The sequence below is a fragment of the Haemorhous mexicanus genome, chromosome 2 (assembly GCF_027477595.1).
Source record: "Haemorhous mexicanus isolate bHaeMex1 chromosome 2, bHaeMex1.pri, whole genome shotgun sequence".
Classification (NCBI taxonomy): domain Eukaryota; kingdom Metazoa; phylum Chordata; class Aves; order Passeriformes; family Fringillidae; genus Haemorhous; species Haemorhous mexicanus.
The window spans coordinates 11,079,442-11,096,032 of NC_082342.1; the positions used below are offsets into that span (position 1 = coordinate 11,079,442).

At 38.4% G+C, this 16,591-nt stretch overlaps 1 protein-coding gene across 4 annotated transcripts in view; it reads left to right on the plus strand.

The window, feature by feature from the left end:
- The window catches only part of USP25 (ubiquitin specific peptidase 25), an 88,359-nt gene that overhangs the window by 26,091 nt on the left and 45,677 nt on the right, over nt 1-16,591 (plus strand). For 3 of the 4 annotated variants that reach the window (XM_059872914.1, XM_059872922.1, XM_059872928.1), the window contains 2 exons: nt 5,392-5,515; nt 11,543-11,705. In XM_059872914.1, the coding sequence (XP_059728897.1) occupies nt 5,392-5,515; nt 11,543-11,705 (287 nt within the window). The remainder of the gene's footprint in view (nt 1-5,391; nt 5,516-11,542; nt 11,706-16,591) is intronic. The other variant, XM_059872935.1, reaches the window with a different exon arrangement.

The window sequence follows — 16,591 nt, forward strand, 5'->3', positions numbered from 1 at the left end:
CTTCTGAAGTGGTGTTTATAAAACATTTCTTACTGTTCCATTCTAGAGACTCAAAGTTTATAGGGTAATTTCTTTTGGAGCTTCACTGCCCATACTTTTAGACTCCTAGTGTCTTGCCTAAATCCCTTTTGCTTCAGGTTTAAGTCCATTACTCCTTGTGTGCCCCTGTGGAAATTATAGCACACTTCATTTCTTTTATCTCAGATGACATGTTGCATGCTTGAAGACACTGTATCAAAAGACTTCTCTCAGATCTAAATGAAACAGCCTAAATTCCTTTCAAGTATTTGGATGCATTTCCTTTACCTATTGTCTTTTTTTTTCCTTCTCATCTAGGCCTTCTTTAGTATGCTTTTTTCCTGAGCTGTGGCACTCAAAACTATAATGAAGACATCAGCTTAGTTCTTAAGAAAAATAGGTGAATCTCTATAAATATCCATGTAGTACTCTGTCAGAAGTGTAACACTTCCTATTTTCTTCAGTGCTGTGATGATGTGAATTGCAGATTGAACATGAGTCGGCTGTAGCTCCTGGATCATTCTTGGCACAAGTCTAGACAGTCCTCATTCTCTAGCTGTTCATTTATTGTTTCTCTGAGCAGAATTTGACAGTGGCTTCTGTCGCCTTGCCTAACTCAACCATCTCTGTGTGTCTTCATGACATTTCCTCCTATTTCAAGGATTATTTGTCTCATCTCCATCCAGGTTCCTGGGAGTTTTGTCAGCTTGGTATGTCAAGGTCCTTGCTTCAAAATGTTGGGAGTCTTGTAGCTTGAGTTCCTCTTCATCCTACAGATTCACTTGTTTCTTTGTGTCATGATTGCCTCTCTCCTTCCCCATCAGTGTGAGAGTCTTTGGTTTAAGATGTTATAATTGCAGGATGTTGTAAATACAGCTGAGATGAGGAAGCTGTGGGAAAGTGGTGGCCAATATTTACAAGCTCTTGCACCGGTACAGCAGTTGGAGTTGGCTGAATTGCTGCAGGGGTGCTGGGTGCTCTCCCCACATCCAGTTTTAACCGAAATTGGCATATACAGCCAAGTAAATGCCTTTAAATCTTCATCTTAGGAGCCTGAGATCACTGTGAATTTAACATCACAGAATAGGTGGCAGTATGTAGGATCTTGCTTAGTTCTGCTTGTAATAAATAAACCAGATGCAGTCTCAACTTCCTTTAAAAAAGTCTTTGTTTTTTATGTGTTGAAATTGGAATGTTGCTCTTGAATTTTCATACTTGGCACTGCTCTGTTGAACCCATCAAGGCTGCCCCTTCATTTTTTTTCTCCCTGTTCTAGTTGTTGTATCACTGTGGATGTTTATTGCCTATCCCTGAGTTCAATTGCTACTTCTGATCTGTCTCTCATGCTGGGTTTCCCAGCCTACTTAAGTTTGAAGTTCCTGCTCTCTGCCTCCTCCTCATATAAGTACCGAGTCAACAACACAGTAATTATTTTAATGATCTAGGCAATAACCAAGTAAGAACCATTTATTTAAATGAAGATAGACATTTCCTAAGTAAACAGATAAGTTTTTCTTTCTTTTTTTAAAAGGAAGATTTATGGGGATAGAAATGTTGTGTGTATTTATTATACATACGCTAGTATTTGTCCCAAATTTCAAAATACAAGTTAAAATTGTTTTGTAGAATTATAATGTCAAACTCTCTGAATCTTATGTATCAGAAGGACACATTATTATATAATAATAATCTTGTAAACCAAGAATACATTCCTTAGTAAAACAGATGATTAATTATGTAAGTGCATGTGTGTTTATTCAATGAAAACTAAACCAGACTGTGTTGATGAGAAGTTTCTTCACTTATGGGGAGTTTTTTTGTAAGCAAAAATTTATTTATTAGTCACGGCCTGGTTAAGAATGTTTGCATTTTCTAAGGCTATTTGGCATTAAAGTAATAAGTACCTTTATGAGGATGAGCCAGTGAGAACTGAAGTGTTCTGTGGGCTAAATGAGAGGAATATTACAAAGCTGGCATGTGTAAGTTAAAGTCATGTAACTAAATTTGGACAAGTGGCATGAGTCCCACACCTTTATGAAATGTATCCTTCAGCCTATCACAGAAAAATACTTGTGTATCTGATAAAAACTTTGAGTAAAAGTCACATGTTTTTTGTTTTTCTTCAAACTCAAACTTAAAACAGTAATCTGTTGGTCAGATAAGAAACTTCAGCACCTCAGTTTCATGAATGAATTCTACTACTCATAGCTGCAACATTAACATCCCCATGCAATAATTTATAAAACATGAAGATATTTTAAAATAAAAATGAGAAAAAAGAAAGCTACATTAATTTCATGTATTTTATGTACATTTGCATAATGTATAACCATCTGAAAGGAATGCAAAATGTAGAGACAAGGTAATATATATATAGTTTTTTTCTGGTTTTTAGAACAAAGAGTTTAGTCTCAGACTTATCCTTCTTTTATGACTTCCATTGAAGTCTTCTTTCCTATCTTATGATTTAGGATTCAAGTTGTATGTGAGGTGTTGCAGCTTAATGAGTTACTGTGTGAGCTGTAAAGACATTAGCTTAAATGTCAAAACCATTTTTATGTTACGTTTGCTATGAACTAAAAGCTTGCATGAAATAGGTTACCATGGATGAGCTGATATTAATAAATGTATTTTTTGACATAAATTATGCTAGGTAAACCCTCTGTGCCTTGAAATGATTGCACCACTCACATGTAGTGGTAATATCTGGGAATGTGTCTTCACTCTGTTGCCTTTTTTTCATGCAGAGCAGGAGCAATGTATGGATAGAACATTTCTAAAGAGAATCCTATAGTGTCTGCTCCAAAACCCTGGCATGCCAAAACAAACTCTTTTGGCTCATCTGCTTTTGGAAAGCAAATGGAAGTAAAAGATTTGGGGTTTTAATATTAAAATTATGTAACTTCTCGTAATACAAACCGTAATAAACTTCTAAACATATAAGAGGTTGGTATAGGCTAATAAAAATTAGAGAGCTAAGGAGTTGCAAAGAAGTTGAATATTTTAATGGAAGTGAGAGTTGGAGTTGATCCAGATAGATTTTTGTATAATGGGGGAGGTTTTTTTAAATACATCATTTTCACCTACATTGGGTTCTTTTCTAGAAAATAGTCCCCATATAGAGAAGCTGACTTCTTAATCTAGCTTTCTTAATTGTCATGTAAAAATGTCATCACTCTTACCTGACTAGAGACTTGCTCAAGGAACATTCCTCTCTGTAAGGAAGTGCAATCCCATACTTGTCCATCAGCATGAGTGGCTGCTGGGTTGTGACCCCTATTCCTACTTTGAGAAATACAGCTTGGCTTCAGGGAAGACGAAGTGCTGTGTGTGGCTCCTTGTAAATGTGCAGAAAATGCAACACAAGCACCACATTTTAGAACATAATAGGTAGTGTGTGTATGGTGAGGGGATCCTCTCATTTGTCAACCTTTCTAGTCTCCTTCTGCTGTCAGACTGTAGGACAGAGCCAGGTTTGCATGTGACCCAGGCTGAGGTGGTATTTTTGCCCAAATTATGTTATTCTCAGCATGGCAGCATATTTATCAAAACTTCTCTGGGGGAGACTGCTGGTGGTGGTTGTAATTGCTTTAGTACTTTTGAAGGAGAATTTCAGGCATCTGAATTGAAGTACCCTTCTGTTACGCTGGAAGATCTGAGCTGACTGTAGAAGGCCAAAGAATAAAATTAGGAAGTGCTGCTTTTATAGCAATAGTGTTTTTCCATACTTCTAGGTCATGACAGATTGCCCAGTATATTCTGCAGGTAAGAGTGCTCCCTTTATATAAAGTAAATAAAAGAGAAGTTCAACCATTATTTGGAGAAAACTGGGCTCAGTTTTAAACTAGGTTTTGAAGATGCTGGTGTTAACAGGAAAGTTTCTTTACAACTTCTTTCTGGTTTCAGCTTTTTGCAAGGACAGGTCATCCCATTTTCTGTTTGTGTGTGACTATGGCAATGATTTTTGTATATTCAGTTGAGTGGTTTTTTTCTGATCCACTGAGAAACATCCCAAAAAAGAAAGCCCAGGGGAATAGGGGAAGCTGCAGTCTCTACAGTGGGCTGTCCCATGCAGGAGAGAAGTCAGAACGTAGACAAGCTTTTTGGAGTAACTGGGTTTGCCTGTGGAAGGAGAAATGCTGACAAGCCTCTTGTCTCTCTTTGTCAGCAATTGCCAGTTTCAAATTTGTATCTCTTTATCCCAGAGCCTTTCAGCTTCTAATGGCCAAGCCTCAGGCTGGAGAAAAGTCCCTTTCATAACTCTTTGGGTAAACTTTGCCTTGGAAGAGGGAGGCTCAAACCAGCTGGTGCTCCATGTGCGTGTCTGTCTGATATAGCATGCAAGTCTCTTTTTCACACTCTTCCTTTTATTCTTTCTGACTTGCAAAAGGAGACTTCTGACCCTTGAAATGGTGATAACCAGTGACCTGGACTTTTTTGAAGGTCTTGTGCAGCTGATGGACATTCCTGTAGGCTCTAGCGGCTCTAAAAACTTGGCTGTGCCGGATGGGGACATGATTTCTGTTGTGGTGTGTAGTGGGATCCCACCTGAATTAGGAGCCAGGGGTGTTGTTGTTGCCCTCAGGAAGTAAGGAAGTTTATGGGGGATGTCAGTCTTTGATCCTTTGTATAACAAGAGCTAGTGAAGAATGCAGAAGTAGAGCTGTTTTCAGTCAGTAGTCCATCCAGAATTTGCCATTTATCCAAGTATGGATCCTCATTTCCTCTCCAGTATTTGTTTTTTTCATGCTGAAATGTGATACTTTCAGTAGATGAAATCAAATTTAAATATGTTCAGAAAAGGAATGCACCAACAGGATAGAAAATAATTAGGTTGAGTAAGGGACTGTTCCACTTGTTATGAAACTGTGTGAAAGTATTTGGCTTACCAGGGTACAAAAATACTTGTAGAATTTGGGGCTGTGTTGGGAAAACACTGTTACATGTTCCTTCATGAGGAGAAAAAATCAACTATGCTCAATTAAGGTATCCTTTTTAAGTAAGATCCTCTTCATCATGTGTTCCCTGAAGCAACTGATCTCAGTAGCTGAAGTAATGCATCTAAGTGTATTGCTTTAAGTGGACTTTCAGACAACATGTATTCCTAAATTTGTCCTGTAGCCTTGTAGAAGTTAAGAACATTAGGAGCAAGGAGAACTACAGCCTGTCATGTCAAGAGTGAGCTGCTGAGGTTTTTATCTGGCTTGGAGGCAGAAGGGAGCTGTTAGCAGGGCCAGTGGTTGCAAGAGTGTAGGGCACAGGGATGGACTGGAACGGTGCTCAGCAATCCATGTGGGCTCTCTCCTCTACAGTAAGACTTACCTTTCATTCTGTTTCACTTTTAATTTTGAGAAAGATAGTTTTGCTTTTCAGATGTGATTGATCTCACTGGAGATGATAAAGATGATCTTCAGAGGGCAATTGCCTTGAGTTTGGAGGAATCAAACAGGGCATTCAGGGAGACTGGAATAACAGATGAGGAGCAAGCCATTAGCAGGTAAACAACCAACTTATATAAAGCAGAAATTAAATTAAAGAGTTGGAGATTGGCCTGTATTGCTTTTTTAAACTTTTAACAAATAATAACTTGTTTACTTTTACTTGTGCTACTGATATGCCTGGCTTCAGGTTGCTGCTTTAATGTATTGTATATTCTACACTGGAAAATAGTCTATTATGTGTGGACTAGGATTTCATAAAATGTTTCATATTTTTGTATTTCTTTAAATGTGGAGGAAGTGGATGGAGATAGAGAATGTGTGATCATATTTAAATAGGAACTAAACTCAGAAGTTTCTCTTGTGTATCAGGTAAAAAGCAACAAAACCAAACTATAAATTAAGAAGCTAATAAGTACTTTGTCCTGTTTTTTGCAGTGTTCATTTTATAATAACATTTTCTTCCCCCTTTGCTAAGCATGAGATTGAGGGAGTAGGTATTAATATTGTGACTTAAGGACAATAAGAACAGCTGCTCTATTTTAGCAGATGAAGAATGTTATTAACCTATTTAACAAGTAAGATTTATAGGCTTTGAGTGAAGTTCTGAATTTCAAGTTTTATAAACATAACTTTCTCAGTTTCAGTGTGATTAGAGTCTTTGAGCTAACTTTTGGTCAGATTTTATGATAACTTTTTGTACAGTGTATGTTTTTTGGTAATGTTGATACAATTATGAAATATTTGGGACTTGAACTAAGCCTGGGTGTAGGGTTGTGTGGGAGGAATGTTGTTTTTTTTTTTTTTTTTCCATCTGTCACTTGCCTTGGGAGCGATGTTGAGTTTTTTATTTGTGGCTGGCCTTGTTCTAAGGGAAACAGGCAATGATTTGATCCTTGATAGGAGGCAAAGTACTACCTCCTCATAAAAATTTTATAAAAAAATAATTTAGATGGGGGGCGATAACCATGATAATTCTTTTTCTCAGTTCATTGTGTTTGGCAGGCTAAATGACTTATTAGAAAATTCCATCTCTGAGAATATGGATATTTTATTACTTTATTTGTATTACTTTATCAACAGTAATTTTCTTTTCCCTTTTGAAAAATAAATATGCTAATTGTGAGAATAAACATACTCCTCTGCCTCCCCATTTGTGATAAAAGTCATCTTGTTATATGAATTTAAGATAGCATATTTTAGGAGGGAAGGGTGGGATGAAAGGGATTTTTATTCTCATTAACAAGTGGAAGAAAGATTTAAGGGGTTTGTTTTTTCTAAGACCTCAGTATGTGCATGTATACAAGTAGATGGTGGAAGTTCTGTCCAGTTTTTTTTCTTCAGAAGGTCAGCTCTTGCATTATCCTTTTTGAAGGGCAGAATTGCTATAATTACAGAGTTCTGATATAGGCAGGCACTCAGAAAGATGGACCTATTTATGGAGATGGAAGATTTTCTCCCTCTTTTTCTTTGCCCGAGCCTTGACTGCTTTTGCTGTGCTCAGTTCTTGGGAGCCTTGAAGATTTAGGTTTAGGATTTTTGCTGTAGACTTTGTTTTTTACTTTTGAAACTACCCCCCCTCCGTGCCCCCCCCCCCCCCCCCCCCCCAAAATTTGGTCATACCTGCTTAGCCCATAATATTATTAGTATTATAAATACTTAGTATTTAAATATTATACATACTTTTTACTTAAATTACAGTGTATATTTTTCTGGCTGCAGAAAATAACAAAGTGTGCCTTTTTTTTGTATGTACAAAGGCATCTAGGCTATCTGGTTATTTGTTGAGAAAATGGAGAATGTTGGTCTTATGAAATAAAGACTCACATCTAATAGCAAAATTACACAGAGTAACGTGCAATGTCAAATGAAGAGCTTGTTGCTGGTCATGTCCTCCTTGGTGTGCTGCACTACATTTTCTATGCTTGCTGGAGGGTTCTTTGGATCATTAATTGCACAAATTCATTTCACAAAGCCATGCAAAAATATTCACTGGAGGATCCATAGTATTTCATGACACATGGAAGGGAATGGGACTTTGCTTGTGAATGGAGGCAGAGAAGAATGAGGATCTTGAAGGCTTTGGCAGCATTGAGACATTAGATCAACTCAGTAATTTAGCAAGAAGCACCCTGAGCTGATGACAGATTATGTCAGTGTTGAACAAATAAAGGAAGTTAAGAATTTTTGAATTCTTAATCCAAACTGTTCAATCAATTTCCTTAAGGCCAGTGATTTAGACTGGTTTTATTACAAAAAGACAAAAGAAAAAAACCACCCCACTTTGTAGTTAACACCCCACAGAAGAATGTTGGCATTCCAACAGAAAGTGCATGATCTGTGCAGCACTTCACAAAACAAAAAATAGAACACTGTGATTGTAAACAAGTCAAGCTACAGCCATTTGCTTTGGATTTTCTAGATAAAACAAGAAGCAAAAATCAAATAAGAGGTCAATAATAAGCAATTTTAAACTGTGGAAATGTTTCATTTTTAAAAATGTAGGCCATGTGCATATTTAAATAGTTTTTGCTGTTGTGGATATTTTTTTCAAAGGTATTTGTAGTGGTTTGGAACCTAATTTGCACAGATTTTGTTAGGCTTTCCAAGGGAGAATTAATGGAATTTCTTGACTTGTGTAATTAATGTGGTAATGCACGTAGAATTTGTCTTTCTGAATGTAATTGCTTCAGACTGCCTAATGAGGACAGATGTGATTACTCTGTAGGTGTTGAGAGAGCGCATCTGACATGTCCCAGTGTCCGAGCTGAACATCTTGTACATGGCACGTTTAGAGTCTTTTCCTGTTTCCTCTTTAAATCTCCTGGAGAAATGTGCTTGATCAGTGTAATTCTCGTTGTGAAGAAGTTTTTCCTCTTGATATTACTTTTTGTGGATTGAAGGCTGAAGCTGGCAAAAGAAGGCTTCACTAGGGCAGCCAGTGAGATATTACTGGAAGGAGAAATCAGCTGTGGCTGTGGTACTGCCCCTGTATAAATGAGTCCATGCTGTCAGTGCATAAAGGATCTGCGCAGCCCCTGGGCTTTTTTTAAATCAGGGTCATTGAAACTGCTTGGGACTCTGCACTGTGGGTAGGCATTGTGTGTGTAGATCCAAGGTGGGGTTGTGGAATGTTGTAGAGTCAGGGATATATTCCTGGATGTCCAGGTGTAAGACAGTCACAGTACAAATACCTTCCTGTACTCTTTTAGCAGAGTAAGCTGACAGAGTGGGCTTTTCTGCAGCATGTTGAGTGGGCTTCCTTAGAGTGTGGTTTGACTGAATCTTTGTGGACTTGCCTTGCTGCGGGGTTTTTGCTTTGTCTGGTGAACCCCCTGCAGTTCTGCAAAGATGCTTGGCTGTGCCCAGCTTGTTACAGAGAAATAAAAGATTGCTTTCAAGTCTCATGCCAAGCCTGGCATTAATTAACCCTTGCTACAGAGGATTCCAGCCCTTGGAGTTAGGGAAACTCTAGGTCCTGTGAGTCAGGGGCATTGTCAAACTCTGCAGACAGCTAGCTGATGGCTCTGTGCTGGAGACTGAGCTGTTGTCCCCAAGGGTCACCAAGTGGGGCTTCAGCTCTGTCATCAAAATTGCTAAATCCTTGTAATAACTCTCTGGAAGGATGCTTGTTTTGTCAAGCAGTGTGAGATTCTTGATCCAGGTGATGTCCCAAATTTGTGACACTGTGAATGTAAGACAGTGAGCATTTTATATGAGATATCCTCACTGTGCTAGGAAATACATTTAGTTATGTAGCATTCTAGCTGATCATTAGGTTCTTATTTGCTGTGCTTACTGCACTTTATTTCACTTTTCATTTTTGATTTGACTGCATCATGGCTATCATTATGTCGGAAAATTAATTCAGCATATAGAATGTGCAGTTATTGCATGTGCTCTCTGAGGACAGATAATGTTATAAGTAGAATTAAGGAAAAAATACCATGATGCCTTCAGAAACAAATACTTTATTAACTCATGGAAGCACATTTTAGGTCGAGCTAGAGGGGAGTAAATCCCTTACCTGCTAAAGAGACACAAATTCAATACAAAGAAATTTTAGTAGGTAATTGAGATGATGAATGGTAATACTCACGGGGTCAGGGAACTATTTCAGTTTGAGAGTATTTACTTTTCTGAACTTGAATCTTGAAATACCTTGAAATATTCTTGAACTTCTGGGGAGAACAAAAAAAGACAAGTTTGTTTTTTTACCTGAAACACAAGTGGTGTGAAGTAGGTATTGTAATCCTGTTACAACATTATTTAAATTTATTCCAGTCTGTCAATCTTCCTGTCAGTTTTAAAGGTCCCTTCTATTTAGTTTAAACAAGATTTTAAGCAATTCTACCTGCATGACAAATTATTATAACTACGTATGACATTTTTTTCATGTCCCCATTGACCAACTTTTGCTCTCAAACCAGAGATGCATAGGTCATCCAACAATTTTGAAGGACTGTATTAGTGAAAAGGGAAATGAATTTGACTGTTTCTTTATATTTTTGGGTTTTCTTAGTAGAAAAAACTATCAGAAAAGACTCTTAGAACAGTCAGGATCAGATTCCATCCCTATGCAGTGTTTGAAGAGATGTCAGAACAGAAACTCTTGTGGATTACATGCCTGTCCTTTCAGTGCTGTTTACAGGTGGCATAAAAAATAAATTGATTAATCCTTGGGAAATTACCACATTTAGGTTCTTTCTGAGACAGATACAAAAGTGGTATTTGTATCAAATGGTCTCTCAAATTTAGAATGCCTCTCTTTTACTGTATTTTTTCTGAAATAAGTATCAATGACAAATTAGTATGTTCCCCAGAACAGTTATCTTCAGTAAATTCATATGATGCTTCATAGTTCTTGGTAAGATAGCTTTTCTTTCTTTGATAGCTTGAAATAAAGATATAGGAAATGGAGAGATTATGAGGAGGGGGGTTGTCTGTTTCTATGTTTTTTCTAAGATGTTCAAACTTTATCCTTTAGGAGCTCCCTTTAGAGACCAACCTAAAGCTGCCTTTCTTTAGTGCTTAGTGACTCTAGAACTGAGAGAGGGCAGCTTTTCATGCTGCTCAGACTGCTTAGATGCTTGTGATGCAGCCTGTGAAATCCTGTGCTTGGTGTTGGAGAGGAGCTCAGCCTCTTGTCTGAGAGCTGGACTGGATGGCTGGGGACAGTGGCTACTGTGTCAGTAGTGCCCACGCCATACTCTTGGCTTATGAGTTAGAGCCACTGTTACATGACCTCAGTGCATGCATCTCCATCTTTCTATTTAAAATACACCTACCACAAATTAATTTTAAGGTGCATTTTGTCACCAGGCTAAGCATACCTGTTGATACAGAAATAGTGTATCAAATGAGGCTTGGGTTGGAGATCTTCACACCCATCAGATCCTATTGTCATATGAAATATGGGAGATTCAGCATAAATCACACAGGAACAGTTTCCAGCAAAGAAAGTGGTCATTGAAGCATACAATTAAAATGTTGGGTGGCATTTGAAAAATTGCAGGGAGATGTCTTTCCATGGCTCATGAAGTAATTACTTGCCATGTAGAGTGATTAGCACAGTTGCATAAGTTTCAAAAAGGAAAATTAAGAAAACTGCCTTCATTTTTGAAAGCTGCCTTGCTAGCTGGCTTCTTGTCAGTAAATGAAAGATTGGTGACTTTGTGCTTCACATAGCAATAAAAGCATTTGAGGATGAAAGCACTGTACTATTAGTGCTGCCTAAAATTTGTCCATCCTGTTTGAATCTGGTTCTTAAATAAGTAATGACTTGTAGACATGGCCCTTGTATCTAGAGCTCTCACAGGAGATTCATGCACTGAACAATGCCATTTTCCAAAGGTTAATGGAATTGCTGTAGAATAGCTTAAAGTAAAATAGCATTTTTAGATACATGTTATTGCATATAATATAATGCATATATTGCTCAGCAACAATAAGTTAATGATGTCATTATTATGTCTATATTGCTACCTAAATGTATTTTACTACTTGGTGGGGGTTTTTGTTGTTTTGTTTTTCTGGGGTCTTTGTTTTTTTTTTCTCACATTTTTCCCTCCCTTCTGTTCTCAAAGAGTTCTAGAAGCCAGTATTGCAGAAAATAAAGCCAGTTTAAAGAGGACGCATCCAGAGGTATGGAGTGACTCTCCAAACCCTTATGATCGAAAGCGGCAAGACAACTGCCCAGTAGGATTAAAGAATGTTGGCAACACGTGCTGGTTTAGTGCTGTCATTCAGGTAAGCACTCTTCAGTCAGCTCTGGGCATTCTTCATTATATCTGTGGGGAGGTGAGTCAGCTCATTTTAAGGGAATAATTGAAAATAATCTCTTTTCCTGGGTAGTTTAGGCCACTGCATGAGAGATTTTTGCACATTATTTACTTATTGCATCTCTTAATGTGTCTATCCCTAAGTCACGTTGAAGTGTAGAAGGTGCTGGTAGCATGTGTGAGTGAAGCTTCAAAATGTTTCTTATTAAGAAGCTGTTGAAGACATGGAGTTGACTCTCTGAAGATCCTGAGTGTATGGAGCTTATGCTGTCATCAGTGGCAGTTGTGTCTGCTACAGACTACCCTCCTCAGGATGAGGATGTGCATACAGCCTTCTTGAAAGGCACTGAAGTCTCTGGATTACAGTCTCTGGTTCCCATGGGAAACTTCAATAAACATCCTGACCCTTGCTGGGTTCAACACAGCAGGACACAAGCAAACTAGATTTCTGAAGGGCATGAGGAACAGCTTCTTGGTATGAGCACTGATGGGCCAACTAGGGGTGATCCACAGCTGAATCTGCTGTTCCCCAAAAATGGAAGAACTGAAGGTGGAGTAATGTGGGTACTCTTGATTGCAGCAACCATGAAATAGTAGAGTTCAAGATGCTGCTGGGAGCGAGAAAGGAATAGCAGGACCCAGACCCACTTCAGGAGAGCAGACTTTGTCTTCTAGAAGCTGGTATCTGGGGTTCCATTGGTGGAAGTGCAGAAATGCTTAGGAAAGCTAATAGCATTCCCTGATTGCCAGAAGAGTCTGTTCTGCTCTCAGGGAGCTCATAGCCAAGCTTCACTGCCAAGCAGGCAGTGTGCAGGATCTGGAAGCAGAGATGGGCTACTGAGCAGACTGGAAATGTTGTCCAGGCATGAAGGAATGGTGTTAGTAAAGTGAAAGCTGACTTGAGTTGGTACCTGAAAGGTTGTCTAGGGTAACAAGAAAAGGTTTTGATGTCATACTGGGCGTAAAGGGCTGAATGGGGAGAATGTTGCTGAATAGAGCAGGTGAGGTACTCAGTGCATTGCTTTGCCTCAGTCTTTACCAGTGAGATGCATCTCTAAGACCTCACACCTCTACATGGTTGAGGGATCTCTGAACAAGGATTTGAGTGAGAGATTACTTGTGCAAACTTGACCCATACAAGTCCACAGGAGCCACTGAGCTGCATCAAGTGGTGATGAGAGACAGTGGGAAGAAGTCTGAGCAAGGCAACTCTCTCTCATTTTTGCAAAGTCATGGAGAATAAAAGAGGTTTCTGATGTACTTGAGCCAGGCTTTTTAGAGCAGTGCATACTGGTAGGATGAGAGGCAATAGGAGTCATTGAGGTAAGGAAGATTAAGCCTGGAAATAAAGAAGCATTTTTTCTATAAAGACAGGCAGGCAGTGGAGGCTGCCCAGAGAGGCTGTGCAGGGTTTGTCAAATCTGGGAAAGTTTATAGATGCCTGAAAAAAAGCTCTGAGTGAGTAGCGTGGTCTGATCTCACAGGTCAATAATGTGAATAATGCTAGTTAGTTTAGGGCCCATCATCTTCTATAAATTCCAGAGTTGCTTTCCACCATGTACCTCACTGTACACATAGCAGTTTTGAGTATAGCTTTCTTACATAGGTAATCAATCTCATATCATGTTTCTGTCTGTTCATGCTAGCTAGCTCTTGTTTCTACTACACTGCAAATCTCTTTACTGAGCAAACATGGTCAAAACTTGCTGTCCTTTTTCAATCAATTCTGAATTTTACTTACCAGTGCAGAGTTGGTGAATTTACAGTAACCTCCCTTCAGGCTGGAGCAGATGGTTGGCTCTTGTTCCTCTCTTAATTTTTGATTGCGTCTTTGTTTGTACCTGGACTTTCCATCTCACCTCACTGGTGCTTAGTTAAAAGCTTTTGTTTAATGAATTCTTCCAAAGTTGCCCTGAAATCCCAGTGGACTGCATAAATTGAATTATTGTTATGCATGTTGTGATTGACTTGGAGATTTTTGGTTTTGTTTTAAGTGGGTCATTTTGTGTGTTGGTTTGGGTTTTTTTTAATGGGAAGGATTCACTTACCTGCAGATTCTGTTTAGGTAATGCTGTGGATAATGGAATGGAAAGATTGCTTTAATTGTTCTGTGACCGCCCCCCCCCCCCCCCAACTTCCCACTGAAGTTTTTATGTTCTTGGGCCTCTTTTCTTTCAGCATTTAGGAATCTAACAGGTATTTGAATTTTCTGTGTTCCTGGACATCTTTTGATGTTTCCTTGTTCATCTCTCCACCTTTCCTTATTCCATCACATGCATAGCTCTTTTTGCAATAGCAGAAACATTGTCTTTGTCCTAACAGAAGCAAACATTTTATTTCCATTAAGATCTTTATGGGGCTAATATGACTTGGTGTTTTACCTTCTCTGTTGTGTAATGAGATTTTGTCCTAGCAGTCCCAAATCTAAAGACTGATTTTATGTGCGCGTGCCTTTCTGTTAAAGATTTTTTTTACATAGGAAACTGAAAATCTTAAGGTAAATGTAGGAAACTGAAAATCTTTAGGTAAATGTTTTTATAGAAACTTGGATTTTTAATTTGTTAATCACAGAGATAGGAGCAGAGGGCAGAGAATGTAGAAACTTATGCTAGACCTATGATCTCATGTTATTTATACCCAGTGTGCAACTTTATACCTTGAAAACAGATTAGAAAGAGACCTAGCTGGTTCTTATGGTCACCAGCCATACCGTGTAAAAATCTGTGGTGTCTAGAATTATAATGGCTTGATCCTAAAACATAGTGAAACTTCTGGAGTTAGGTCTATGGAATGTAATTTAAGCAAATCATTGAAAGATTTATAACTTCAGTTGGTTGAAAATTTAGGTTATTAATATTATCTGTCAGCCAGGAAGATTTATGTTTCAAGCAACCATCCTAGGAAACTTAATGCATGTTAATTTAGAACATTAGCTAATACCATACTTATGTATCCACAGGGCAGATTGACTACTTGGGTTGCATTGACTATGTAGAAGTATTTTTTTGCTTTCTTTGGGCTTTTGTAACCTGACACATCACATAGGTCAACAATATCTAAATGTTAACTACTGTCAGTCACAATGATATATTGTGTAATATAATCTAAAACTAAATTGCAAAGAAAGAAAAGTCATCCTTCTATTTAAGGCATGCTTGTTAAGGAAAAAAGAGATTTTGATGCTTTCCTTTTGCAATGTATGTTTTTATAGGCACCAATTAACTGCCTTAGTGAAATGCAGTCATAAATGGTTTGTGTATTTGCATTAAGAGTATGAAATTCCTGAAGAGATGTTCTCAGTGAGTGATAGCAAGGTTTAACAAGATTCAAGCATCACTGGAAATGTTGCCTTTACCCTGTATTTATTTGTGCTGTAGAGAAATAGGCACGTGTGGAAGGCATCCTCTTCTGCATGGGAAGAGGGGAGTCTCTCTTCAGAGAGCTCCAAAACCAAGTTTTGCTTTCCACAGTTACATTCAGCAGTGTTAGAGTGAACAGTAATATTTTTCCCACAGTGTAACTTCTAAAAATCTGCCTTGCTGTTGAGGACTTCTGACTTCATAATATCATGAATTTAAAACTGAGTCCCCAAGACAGTATTTCAAAACAAAACTGTATTAAATCTTATTACCTGCCAAGAAATCTATCAAGTTCCTCAACCTTTTTTCTACCTCTTCTTGAACTTTTAATAAACCTACATTTGGGACAGGAGTTCATCCATGCATGATTTTGCTACTGTTTACTTTAATGAACATTTATAAAAGGACCCGTAAATCTTGAAGCTTTAGAATATTTCTGTGTTGGTTCTGCATTTTTTTTTAATTTATTTTTTAAAATTCTCATTATTGTAACTACATATGTCGGCTCTTGAATTACAATTTAAGACATCAAGTTCTTTAAAGAAACAAAATACAAATACACCACTGTATGTTTTTACTTTTCTGCAGTAGATTTTAGTGGCCCCTTTGTGAAAAGGTAACGTCACAGTTTTTCTTGGCTGTAAGAGTTTACAGCCTGAAAATGTCTTAGAAATAATAAATTTATGGAGCCTGTGGAGTGGTTCCTTCATCCCATGCTGAGCACAAGTTAAGTGTTTTCAGGACATGGGATATAGAAAGCAAGTAAGGATAGGACACGGATATGTTGTTGGAATTGTGTGTTAGGTTTGCCGCCTGTGCAAGTTCTCCCCCAGATGTTTTGGTTTAAGACACTGCACCAGACAAACTTTATCTTTTGGAGTCCCAAGTGGGATTCTAGTCATGTAGAAGAACTAATGTCCTGACAGGACTTGCCCTGTGGAAAAGATGCCTTGGGAAATGCCCAGATGGTTCAGAGGATGTCACAGTGTGCCAAGGTAGATTTCTGTGGGAGAGGGAAAGTGTGTGGGGAAATCAGTGAAAATTGTACTGTGAATGCTGCTGTTTCCTCTTTCTCCAGTGCCATTCCTCATGTACCATGTGCACTCTCTCCCCCATTCTCATGACTTCCAGAGGGCCAGGTTGCAGCTTCTCCCTTTACCAAACGAGGTATCCCAACAGGACAGCTGGGGCTTGACATCCCCACATGCTTTTCCCTGTGAGTCTGTCAGAGGTGGATGAGAATTTTTTTTTTTTCCCTCAAAAGTGCATAGCTTGCTGAATGAAGTTAGCAAGGATAAATCTCCTAGGGTGGTCTTTAACTTTTATTTTCAGCATCCCTAACACCACTTCTGGCATTTTACTCTGTTGCATTGTGCTTGGGAGCAGCCTTCTTGTTTTCCTGATGTTAGTGTATTTGGGGTTAGGATCTCCTTTGATCCTAGACTTCTAGTTCTTGGAAGAAATGAACCAACTTGATGGGTGAGAACCAAGCAAG